Genomic DNA, 12,696 nt, shown 5'->3' on the forward strand with positions numbered 1-12,696 from the left:
CTTTTATTTATGTTGCATTTGATACATGTATAGCATTTCTCTTCCTTGTGGGTATAAGCAAAGAATGAATCACACTTCTGTTTTGAACTTGTATGGAAAAGCAGTTTTTGGATTTAACTGTAGTCGCTTGTAAGGAGCAATAAATGTTCTTTGAGGGTTTGCTGTGTTCATGTTATGGGGTTCTTTGCATCACCACCACCACATCAGCTTTTATTGTGATTCACATGGTATCGAGAGTGATAAGCATATTTTATTTACGTACATTGTATCGAAGGCAAGTGAAATTAGACAAAAACACTTCATCTTTTCATTATTGCCTTTAACGTTCAAAAGCATAACTTGACAAGCTTTTACAGTGCGTGTGACAAAAAAACAATAGGTTGACAGTTTGTGTACATTAGTCAGTTTCAGCATTTCTTCTCACACGCATGGCCGTAATGAGTGGAGATATGTAAAAGAAGCATTAGTTCCAGACGATTGTGAGCCATGCAGCGAGGTCAGTAGTAACGCACATGAGGACTTTTTGGGGTTGTTCAATCAGCAGACAATTATAAATAACAAACATGATCACAGCAAAAGTGCATCTGTTCCCTGAAACAAAAACACATTTCTGATAATTGGGAGTCTTTAAAGTAGTATTCCACATAAATATGTTCACCAAAAAAAAGTGTTTACACTAATTATTCAACCATACTGTACCAGGGTGGGGAAACGGGGCCATTTTCATGGCTGAGATAGTATTTGACCAAGCCCACCGTGCAATTCTAAAAATGAACTATTGCATTGTGTATTTTTTTTCGTATTAGAATTGGGGGACTTAATAAAAATGAAAAAATTAAAAGTTACCCGTGAGAGGAAACGCTGACTATACAGTCAACATGTTAGAAGCAGTAGTGTCCTATGAGATGCAGAGATGACATTTAAAACAAACAATTGATGCAATCCTTGGATTTGGGTGCATGTCTGGCTACGATATCAACTGTGTGAGAAACATTAACGACTATGGCTACTCAAGAGTGTGATGCTGTGGTCAGTGTATACACGACAACAGTCCAAGCTTAACTGAAGACCTGAAGGAGGTTGTCTGGTTGCATTGACACTCAATTGTTGAGGTGAACCCAGGTGAGTTATTTGCCATTAACTCATTCAATACCATTGACGGATAAATACGTCAAAATGCATTTTTTTTTTACTAGGCTGGTCGTGAATGAGTTAAGCAAGACTGAAACTCCCCATTACCTTCTTATATGACTCATTCCAAAAAAAAAAAAAAAAAACTTTTTAAAATTGTAATACATTCGCTGTCCTTGATTGCTTCAGAGTGCAGGGAATGTTCAGGGATACTTGTAGTGGTGTGAAGAAGCGGAACCAGACAGGTTTCTGGGTAGGCGAGGTAGGGTTTGTCAGGAATCAAGTGCCTTGAAAAACTCGCAAAGTTTCTTCTTCTGTCTTTGCGGTCATTTGCTAAAGTGTCACATATTCTTAGTGCGTCTGAGGAAGGCTAACTTGAGGATGTGGCACTTCCAGGAGCTCTTTCCGAGTGTTTGGCTGCTTTCAGATCAAACTTTAATGTCCTCTTTAACAGTAAGCTGGGACAAGCTTTTTTTGATGCGCAGGGCAGTCAAGCGGGCAGCGCCATTGGCATACCAACACTCCCTCATTATTTTGCCCATAACCCGCAAAGCCTGGAAGAAAAAGCAAATTTTAATTTGGTTAGGAGAAAACTTAGTGTACAATGGTTTATTAATGTATTCAAATTCCATCAGAACCTCAAAGGGGGAGTTCACGATAAAAAAAAAAAAAACATTTATTGACCATCGTTAACCGTAATATAAGGGAAACAGTATTGCCAGTTACCTTAACAAAGTAACTTAGTTAATGATGACTTGCTTTGAAAAGTAACTTAGTTATTTAACATTATTTAAAAATAGCCAACTTAGATTACAAGTTAGTTTACTAGTTACATTCAGCAGGTAAAGAATGCTGCTTAGCATAAAAATAAAACCTATTTTTTCCACATAATTGGAAGCACATTTGTAGATTTTTAGATTTTGTTTTGACTCCCACCATTATTTTTTCCATTTGTTTTTAATTTAAAAAAAAAAAATCAATGAAAGCTTTTCGAGAGTTCACTCAATGTATTTTTTTTTAAATAAAGTCTAAAATAAAGGTGGTCTTTTAATAATGTAATGTCAAAATTCAACATTCATCATGTACATTGTTAAGAAATATAAGACTTAAATTTGAGGACCTCCTGCAATGACACAATCTATTGTGACTGTCTCTTTAAGCTCCAATGCATATTGCACTGCGAAGAGTGTTTTTTTTTTTTTTTTTAATGGATTGTTATTGAAGCTCAATTACACACCGTTGACAGCACAGTGTGCAGCAAACGTCTTTTTTTTTGTTGATACAAACTCAAAATAGTCATACAGTCCGGAAAGCACGCGTGATTACCTCATGGCTCTGCCACCAGTTTGAGATGTTGGGTCGTGTCTTTTGGTCACACACCACCTTTTTCATGTCTTCCACTGATGGGTCAGAGGGCACCAGATCGTAATAAGGCAGCTGGTAATCTTCATGGACACCTGCTAGCACAGGAAAACACAAGAGTTAAGAGCGGCACTGTGAGCACAGAGCTTGAATAACCCGAGTGAAAACACATCCTCTGTGACCTCCACTGTTACAGCGACGCCCAATCTCCCAGTAGACCAGCCCCAAAGCGTAGATGTCAGCACATTTAAACGAGTCGAAGTGCCTCATGTTGATCGTCTCGTCGAGGACCTCCGGAGCCATGTACCTGTGAGGAAAAAATATTTTTGCCCATAGCCAGAAGTCAAAGGCAAAGACTTTTCTCGAGCTGACCCACCTCTTGGTTCCTACTCTTTGGTTGGGAGCGATGTCGATGGTGTCCGTGACGGAATCGTGACGAACAGCTAAGCCCAGATCAGCGATGGCACAAGTGCCGTTCTTCTTCACAAGGATGTTCTTGGACTTCAGGTCACGGTGGGCGATGCCCGGCTTGCCTATAAAGTTGATATATGAACTCAACAAGTGCAAACGAATTGCTTTTTATCTTCACTGCTCACAAATAATGGCACAATTCAACACTTTCTCAAGAGTGTTACGTTGTGGTTTTTACAGCTAAATTCCATTGCACTCTCTTATTTATTTATCTAATTTATATATTTGTCTGTATTATTGTTGTATTGCACTGGAGAGGGGAGCCCTCTAATCTCGTTGCACACTTGAGTACAATGACAATAAAGGGATTTCTAATTCTAATTCTGATTCTAATTAATATAAATACTGTACTGTATTAAAAACATACAATAGTAAAATGCTCAAAATAAGGAGTTTGCAATGTACCCCTCAAACAAACATATTAAAACACAAACTGCAAATATGTTGTTATGTATTACTTCCTACGAGTGGCTTACAAAAGTGAAAGAACAGAAAGTGGATTTTCTCCGAGTGGGTGCACCTTGCGTTCCGAGTATCTCCATGTGCAGATGTGCCAGGCCGCTAGCAGCAGTCAGGGCCAGTTTGATCATCCCCTCAGCCGTGACGGAGTAGCGGTTCAGGTAGTCAAACAGGGAGCCGTACTCGTGGTAGTCTGACACCAACCACAGCTGAGTCCATGTGCCATTGTCTACACAAAGACAGACAATAATTGATCAGCTGAAAGTCATTCATTGGCCTTGCTGGGAAATGCAGTGGAACATTCAATCTTCATTTACTACAAATAATGAATCTTTGTCATTCATCTATCGAAATACTTGTGATGTATAGTGATATGTAGAACTATTAAACTCTTCCAACTACCACAAGTTCTTTTTTACTTTTTGGGGGGGGGATAGTGCACAAACTGCAGTAATTAGTATTTCAAACAATTTATTCCTAGTTTAAGGCAAGTTAAATTCCAGACTTTTCATTTGAAATGAAATTTAAGACCAACATCCCAATGTTCTTAATGTCCCAATGCGTTGTTACTACCACAGTCATTCAGTATATATTTTCAAAGAACGTTCATTTATTTTGAGGTTTAAGACTACAGTATGTACAGTAATAAAATCCTGCTAATCAAGTATTAACATTTTTTATGTAAATCTATTCCGGGGTCAAACAGCTGCCATTGTAAAAAAAAAAAAAATAAATAAATAAATAAAGCCAACCACATGTGAGTTATTATTATTATTATTTTTTTTTAACAACAACAAAATCTGAATATTATTAGCGAATGAGGAGGGCATGCAAGTCAGGTCACAGTATATATTTAAAAGATAAATATCCCAAAAATAAATGTAAAAAATAAAAATTACCTAAATCTTGTTCAGGTGTGAATTCTGTTTAAAAATTGTACAGTCTTTGGAGCTTCAGACAAAAACAAAAAACACATCCTCCATCCTTCTCTTTATAAAAAGACATTCAAACGCGAGCCATGTGCACCTTTGTTGTCAGCTGCTATGAAGCCCAGGATGTTTTCGTGGCGGATCATGATGGTCTGATAGATTTCCGCCTCGCGGAACCAGGAGCGCTCTTCTCTGGAGGAGAAAATTTTCACCGCCACGTCACCGCCCCGCCAACGTCCTCGCCACACCTCGCCAAAGCGCCCCTTTCCGATGACTTCTTGCAGAACAATAGTCCTGGCAACGGTCCGTTGGACAAACAGGGGCAGGCCTGAACAGAGCAAAGCCCACGAAAAATAAATTAAAAGATGACAACAGAATACATGACAGCTGACATGTAGTTAAGTTATTATACTTTGACCCGACCTGATCCGGAACCAGATGTCGACAGATCGTAAATGAAGTCCTGCAGACTCCTGTCGTTCGGCATGTAAAGGTGGTCGCAGGAGGGGTCTTCCACCTCCAGCCTCTGTCGGTGCCCGCAGGCCCTCCGTTGGTACTGACACACGAGCACACCGAGCAGCAGCAGCAAACAAATCAGGAGCAGCGGCCCCACTATCACAGCCACCAGTTCCAGCAGCCCCCACGTTCCACCAGTCAATAAACCTTCATCCGTGCCCGACTGGGTGGTCACTGAAGAAAATGAAAAAGAACTTGGCGTGAATATGGACTGCAAAAACACACTTAACACTCATCCTTATTGCTCAGCAAGTTAAAACAAGAGCGTCAAGGCCCATAATAAGTTACGACATAAATTTGTCGCCTGCAAAAATCACAAAACTAAAGGCTAGGGAACAAGTTCTGCTGCAAAAGGTTACAGTTTTTAGTTTTAGAGTTATTACTCTTTTTATGAAGTAAATACACTGGTCTTATTTTTAGTTTCTATTTAATCAGAGACGCAAATAAATTTTTCAAGATTATTTTTTGGCACTGCCCTCATTTTTCTTCTCTAGCACATCAGGTATTTATGATAATAATGAAAATAATAATAATAATATTGTCTTAATAATTGTAATAATTTTAGTCATATTATGAATTAAGGCTTAGGTTTGGCAACGGCTGGATTTTCTTCTGTAACGGCATAGCTATAAATAAAGACGCATGGTAAGATCCATATTGTGCAAGCTTTTATAGGTAGAAAAATAAATAAATCTCAACCGTGATGTGTAATATGATATATATTTTTTTTAAATCTGCGTCTTTTTAGGGTCCAATCACAGTTGTTTGGGGGCAACTCCAGGGTACATATACACAAAAAAAAAAAAAAACATTAACATATTTGCCGTTATGGACAAATTAGAGACTTCAAGACGCTGAGATTCAAACCTCAAAACTTAGAAGTGTGAGCACACGTGCAAACCACTAGAGCAGTGTGTCCGTGCCGCCCAAAAAACAAAAGCATTAAGGGAATCGTATTTGAATTTTGAGGCATATTCCTTCCTGATCTTGTTTTTGCAGCTCCACTACATCCAAATCTGTCCAGCTCAAGCTGCAGTCAAACAAAGAAAGAAAGAAACAAACAAACCAACCAGCGCTGATGAAATCATCACATCTTTGGCAGACGTAATTACATAAACCAGCAGACTGCAGTGAATGTGAGTGGGCTGAGTTAGTTGAGGACACTATGTCCATTAATCATGCAAACTTGGTGCTCACCTCACATGCAGACACTCGCGTGCTAAGACTGCATTTTGGTGTCATCAGGAAAATAGCACTCGATAGTATAGTATTTTATAAAACCACGGTGTATTAACATAAATAAATAGAATTTGAAATAATTGAACAGTTTGTGCATCTTGATTGAATGCTTCGATTCATTTCATTTTACTACTTAGCCGTCAGTTGTGCCCGTTTTGGCCACCGGGGGCAGTATAATATGGTCATGCAGTATTCACATTGTCACTGTCACTGTCGTGTTTTTTTTGTTCGCACCAGATGGCACTTTGAGGTCAATGCTGTTGCAGTAGTTGGTGTAGCAGCAGTGGATGTTGATCAGACCCTCCGCACCGAGACAGTAGAAGGGCTGCCCAGGAGGTTCAAGTTTGTCTCTGGTGATGCAAGTACGAACATGCTTCTCTTGACCATCAATGACGGACGTGGAGGCCATGCAGGCTCCATCCGTCTCACACCAGAAGCCTGTCGTCCTCTCACACTCCGCAGTGGTGCAATTGCACAGAAGAGCTGTGGAGATAGATGAAGGCATGATTAAAGGCCGCGGCGCCCAAGAGAGTCACAAGATATGGCTGAAAAATAAAAACAAAACTTTGGAGTTCAAAACGTCATCATGCGTGACGACATAAGACGCCAGGAAGTCTCATGAGACTGGCTAGTTCAACATTTATGAAACAACCGCAGAAGTGGAAAAAAAATATATCTTTGCTGCTATATAAAATAAATGTTTAATTGATTGATAATCCTTGTCCACATGTTCGGCCCTGAATGTCATGGTTTTGTTTCCTTGAACGTCTCAATGTGAATGAAAATGTTAAATACAAAGGAATTCAACCAAAATCTATTGAATTAAATTCAATATTCAACTATCGCCGTTAAATGACCGGCAGCTTCCACTAACAACATGGCAGCGAACAGAGAGTTTACAAAAGCACAGCCAGACTTGGGAGACTGATTGATGATGTAGTGCTGCACTTTGACTGACTATAGGTAGTGGATTAGTTCCCACTCATGTCTGTGTGAATGGTTATCGAGCTCTCCACAATGTGTTGTTGTGGTCCAAGGTGTAATTTGCTCAAATTAGCTGGAGTCTAAACTAAATTGATTTGGGACATGATTTTGACTTGAAGGTTAAGGCATGAGACTTTGCTAAATAGCACCACCATGTTTTTTAGTCTGACTATACATACAAAGATAGTTTCTAATAATCATTTAAGCTTGACAAAATATTAGGTAAACACAGTTCAGCGCCACCTAACTATATTGCTCAATAAAGCCGTCTCCACAAGGAAATGATTTACTTGAGAGCTTCACTGTAAACAAGCGCTCGTGACTTCTACTAACCAAGCACGATGAGTTCATGAGAGAATATGAGGCTGAACAGGAAGAAAACGTGATATTACAACAAAAACAAAATTCGGAACTCTTGTTGCCACAACGTGATAACTCGTGTAACGAACGAAACGGAAAATTATGTGGGTTTAAAAACACCTCTACTTTTGCTGAAATAATATAATACCAAGGTGAGTTACAGTCATGAATTTAATACAGTGTAAAAAACCTAAAAAGCAAGCGAGCCAGTCTTGTGACAAGGCTAGCTCTACTAGCATACACAAGCTAACAGCGAAGCCAGAACGGTTGGTCCGGTGGTGAACAAAAACAAGATGCGACTCACCGTCACAGCCTCTGTATACGACCAGACAATTGACGAACACGAGGATGATGCATAAATTCGCCATAATAAATGACAATAAAATGCGCAGAATTTCACTACATCGTAGCGCGTTTTTTTTTTTTGCTAACTAAGTTAGTTAGCTAACGTGAAATGGTGGGAGGACACATGCAATCAAAAACTCCTCCTCCAGGCAGCACAACAGGGATTTTTTTTAGAAGCACATCAATAAATAAGTCATTAATAGATCTATCTATCTATCTATCTATCTATCTATCTATCTATCTATCTATCTATCTATCTATCTATCTATCTATCTATCTATCATGGGTATAATAAATGAAATAAACGAATATTCTACACATTTGAGGATTATTGTCAAGCATCCTCACTTTTAATGTAAGTTAGCCACATATTTACAATATTTACATGTTGCATTGTTAAGTAAATTATACATTTGCAAAACAGCCGATAAGATAAATGCACATAATGATACAGATTCATATTATGTTTGATAACATTCAGAGGGGTGCGTATGATAATGTTGGCAGCGTACCTGCGCACTACTTATTTGCACCCCTATCTGTGCTGTGTATTAACACAATGTATATTTGAGAACAGAGATGGGGAAAACTTTATGCCCATGAGCCTCATGTAACTTTTAAAGCAGGCGTATGGAGGACCAGGTCATTGGTTGATAAAGTTAAAAAAAAAAGACAGAAAAAAAGTTAGTTAGTGTATAGGTGTATTCCAATGTTTAAACAATTGTTTTTGAATATAATGAATGCATTAACATATTTTTAAATTAGATAAATGAATGAAAAAAAAATAATACAACACGTCTGTGCTTTTTGAACTCAAGAGGTAGATACAGTAGATGTTTAGTGCTTAAATTAGCACCAATAAAACTGAATCTGAATTCACAGGTTAACAGATTGGGTCAAAGCCTTTAAAAAAGAAAAAAATTGCCATGTTCTTTAAAATCGACAGAATTTAAATAAATTACATTGGAGCCTCGATTTTTGTGATTAAGCGGTTACAAAAACTGATTAATGAAAACTGTAGAAATATTTCCCGTGATGCAAAGCAATTTGTCGGTTCTACTCACAGAAAATATGACTAAAAATATATTTGAGGAGACCAACCATCGTTTCATAAAGTTTCATAATTTACCGAATGACACTTAATGGCATGTGTCATAAAGATTCGTTCATGTTCATGACAGCTGTCATGTCATGATTATGAACAAACTTCAAATAAAATGTTACCACTATTTTCAACTTCATGAAAAATGATTTTGGTGGGGGAAAAAAAAAGTCAAAAACCAAACTGTACAAAAATTCGCGCATGCAAAAACAGAGGTTCCACTGCTTCGACTCCAAACTGTGTTTGCAGTGCATGCTGGAAGTTACCATAATAAATAATTACTCTTTTGAAGTCCTGAGTGGTGATTACAAAAAACTTTCAAAAGCGATACGACATCTTTAGGAATGATGTTATTTTTTTGTCTTAGCACGGTCGCGTTCTTTTTTTTTCTCATTTTTTTCTTTCTCCCTTTTCTCCTTCTTCTTCTCATCCTTGATCTCCTTATATTTCCACTTTGGTGGTTCCAGGTAGCCTTTCTCCGCCTTCTTCTTCTTCTTTTCTTTCTTCGGCGTGGCCTCTGTCGGTCTGTTGATATTGATCTGGGGGATACATCCAGAGGGAAACACGCTGTTTCTCCTGGCCATACTTCGGGGGATGAACTTGGAGGCGACCTTGGTGGAGGCCAGCGACAGGATGCTGCCCCTCCTCTCTTTGTCAGCGCAGCAGGTTGTAGCGATGGAGTCTGCCGAGTGGATGGAGGGAATGATGTGTGACACGGAACCGTTGCTGTGGCACACGGAACTTTGTTCCAGTTCTTTCTGGGAATGTTTCTTCATCAGCTCCGGAACAGCGAGACGCCTCTTGCCCACCTCGGGCGGACTGGTGGGGCACAATGGGCGACATCCAGTGGAAATAAGGGGACTGTAGATACTGGTGGTCATGCGCACCATGTGGTCCAAAACGCCATTGTCCTCGGGATCACGAGGAAATCGGAATCCAAATGTGCTCTTAATATGATGGGTGATTTTTTCCCGGGTGCTTCTTTCCGCCAGGGCCTTTGCAACCCGCTCCTTGAGCTCAGGCCACTCGGGGATGTAACTTTCACAAAACTGCTCAGCTTTTGGCCTCATTTTGAGGCGACGCAGACGATGCAGCGTCTCATAGCGACCGGTTTTTAGCGCCCACTCTTGAGCGCACTTTCCTTTCGTGGTGTCTGTCACATGGATGTCAGCCCCTGCACAAAATCATGAGCGGAAGATTATGGTTATTTATTCATTAAACAACTTGCCTCCATTTTGATTTAATTCATGTCAAGTATCTTTGCAAAGGCAAATTTCCAGTGGCTAATCTACAAGGTTCCAGATTAGAAAGTCACCAATTACAGGTGGATTTTTTTTTTAGTGTGATAATATGTTGAGAATGATCCTTTAAACCGGTCTGGCGTCATACTGTGGCGGACAAAGTTAGCTGTCCTAAAATATGGACAGCTCAACGGCCTGGCCAGCTATTCTGGAACTGTACGTTTGGAGGTTAATGGGATAATGGACGGCTTTCAAAAAAAGATCTGTGTCATCATTGTGGAATAGCTTCTGTGCGAGAGTGTTGACTGGATGTGAAGATCAGAAAATGAGAATCTTCATCATTAAATTGTTTTCCATACCGGCCATAACGAGCGCAGCAACCACGTCATCGCGGCCCGTCATTGCAGATTTGATGAGGGCTGTGAAGCCGCGGCAGTCTTTTATTTCTGTGTCTATTCCAGGGTAATAGTTTAGGAGGTACATGACTGTGTTGACGTGACCTGGGGATCAAAAAGCATCAATCAGCATAGAAACAACCTTTGATTCATAATTTCATAGTCAAAAGTGATTTATTGTCGGGTTTAGTTGGCATCTACCTGCTTGGGATGCAATCATCAGTGCTGTGTTGCCTTCATTGTCCTGATGATTGATGTCAATGTAGGGGCAGGTGTTAAGACCATATACAATGTCGACAAATCCTTTGAAGCAAGCCACCATCAAGCCATTCTGTAGGAAGTTGTTGACAGGATTAAAGGAAACAAACAGCTCTGCCCTTTTCATCTATATTTCTTTATTAAATTTTATTTATTTATTTATTTATTTTCATTTTCATTTTCATTTTCATTTTCATTTTCATTTTCATTTTCATTTTCATTTTCATTTTCATTTTCATTTTTATTTTTATTTTTATTTTTATTTAATTTTTTCTGGGATGTTTTTTATTTTCTAGGATGATTGGAATAGTCTGTTGAAAGTGATTATTATGTTTTTCAGTTTTAAATCATTTAGTTCTTTGCTTGGTATTTTACACTGTCCACTTAATATTTCTTTTCTGAAGTCTAAACTAAACAACTGAACGGCATAGAATCTCAGTAGGCAAAATCTATCACACATTTTTGAATTAATGGGCGAACATGACCATTACTTACCCAGTTATTAATGTCCAAGTCCATGACCTCCTCCCTTGTCACCCCTCTCTCCAAAACCCTCCGCAGAGAGGCCGGGTCGTTGCGGGCACATGCTTGGTACAGCGTGGATGCCGTTCGTCCATCGGATGTCTCCGGCGTGTAATCTGGCAACACAGAGTCGTCGGACAGAATGCTGTCCGAGTCCCAACCCGACGGAGACCCGTCCTCCTCATCGGGGCCGGCGCCCAAGTGAGGGTCCTCTGCTGCAGTGGCCATTTTCCAACAGCACAGTCAGGTGAGATAATTCTCTATCCTCTTGCTACATCTAACAGGGAATCACAGACGGGATGGAATAACGAAGCCGATGTGAAGATGATCATTACAATCCGACAGTGAGGCCTAAAACACACAAAATGGTTTGTTTACGGAGAAAGTGACAGCAAGAGTCCACCTGTCAGAGATTATGGCTGTACCTGGCTCTCATGGAGTGGGTGTAGCCATGTGAGGGCCCTCACAGTTAAGTAACTGGATCAGGAATTAAAAGCCTTGCTTGAGCGCACACGACTGCTAAATAGGGAATAACCCCGCACCTCAGAATAACCTCACGAGTGGCATCCATCAACACTATCTATCTATCTATCTATCTATCTATCTATCTATCTATCTATCTATCTCTCTTTCTCTCGATATATCAAACTTACCATCTCATGCAATGAACAGCAAGTGTAACCCAAAAGATATCCGCATGCTGATCACGCCCCGTTGAAACTTGTGGTTTTTTAGTGCCAAGCAGCTCAGAAGTTTGTTTCCTGCGGTGTCTCCAAATCGATGTCCTTTACTCATTTCCATCCCACAAGTTGTCGTGGTGACATGAAATTGAGAAGAGGAGTCGTCTCAGTCGATTACACTTTGCGGCCAACTCTTGTTCTCAACTCATCCCACTTAAAGCTTTGCAGTGAGGATTAGGTGCTGCTTGGGTCGTTTTTTTTTTTTTTTTTTTGGTCGGTTGTGGAGAAACTGCTTCATAAAGCTTGAATTGACGCCATAATACAATACTATACAACTTTATTTTGTATAGCGCATTTCACAACATTTCTTTATTTCTTACCTAATCCAGAAGAATATTTGTGTGACTATGTTCTGCTTATATTTTACTTACAATTTCCAGTTTAACAATCAGTCAGTGTCTTTAGAAAACGTGGCAAAAGAACTGTTTATAAAACCCTTACGTGGCAAGGATTAAGGCAGAGCCGTTCAAAAGTCTGACCTCTGAACAAAGGCGAGTGTTTTCTAACACGGAAAATTGTTGTATGCAACGCTAGTGGGCAAGGCTCATAAGACTGACTACTTTTAATCAGACAAGGATCGACTATGGAGCCTCAAAGTGGGAATAATTTCACAGACACCAAAATTAAGTTTCAAAAGATCTG

At 39.5% G+C, this 12,696-nt stretch overlaps 2 protein-coding genes across 3 annotated transcripts; both read right to left on the reverse strand.

The window, feature by feature from the left end:
• Positions 1-298: 298 nt before the first annotated feature.
• Positions 299-7,934, reverse strand: LOC148327341 (activin receptor type-1B-like). The gene is made up of 9 exons (XM_088310037.1): positions 7,756-7,934; positions 6,342-6,590; positions 4,776-5,042; positions 4,450-4,680; positions 3,485-3,652; positions 2,870-3,026; positions 2,676-2,800; positions 2,458-2,588; positions 299-1,685 (listed from the first exon to the last, which is right to left on the reverse strand). The coding sequence occupies exons 1-9, from the start codon at positions 7,817-7,819 to the stop codon at positions 1,560-1,562; spliced, it is 1,518 nt and encodes a 505-aa protein (XP_088166163.1). The 5' UTR covers positions 7,820-7,934; the 3' UTR covers positions 299-1,559.
• A 190-nt stretch (positions 7,935-8,124) lies between these two features.
• On the reverse strand, positions 8,125-12,191 carry ankrd33ab (ankyrin repeat domain 33Ab). 2 transcript variants are annotated; one of them, XM_088310038.1, is made up of 6 exons: positions 11,968-12,191; positions 11,288-11,665; positions 10,736-10,865; positions 10,499-10,639; positions 8,936-10,072; positions 8,125-8,871 (listed from the first exon to the last, which is right to left on the reverse strand). In XM_088310038.1, exons 2-5 carry the CDS (start codon positions 11,540-11,542, stop codon positions 9,249-9,251), a joined length of 1,350 nt encoding a protein of 449 aa, XP_088166164.1. In that variant the 5' UTR covers positions 11,543-11,665; positions 11,968-12,191; the 3' UTR covers positions 8,125-8,871; positions 8,936-9,248. The 2 variants fall into 2 exon arrangements, with proteins under 2 accessions (XP_088166164.1, XP_088166166.1); XM_088310040.1 differs by lacking the exon at positions 11,968-12,191 and adding an exon at positions 11,740-11,917.
• Positions 12,192-12,696: the final 505 nt, after the last annotated feature.

Source organism: Idiotropiscis lumnitzeri, chromosome 11 (genome assembly GCF_059441095.1).
Source record: "Idiotropiscis lumnitzeri isolate Australia: NSW breed Sydney's pygmy pipehorse chromosome 11, RoL_Ilum_1.0, whole genome shotgun sequence".
Lineage (NCBI taxonomy): Eukaryota > Metazoa > Chordata > Actinopteri > Syngnathiformes > Syngnathidae > Idiotropiscis > Idiotropiscis lumnitzeri.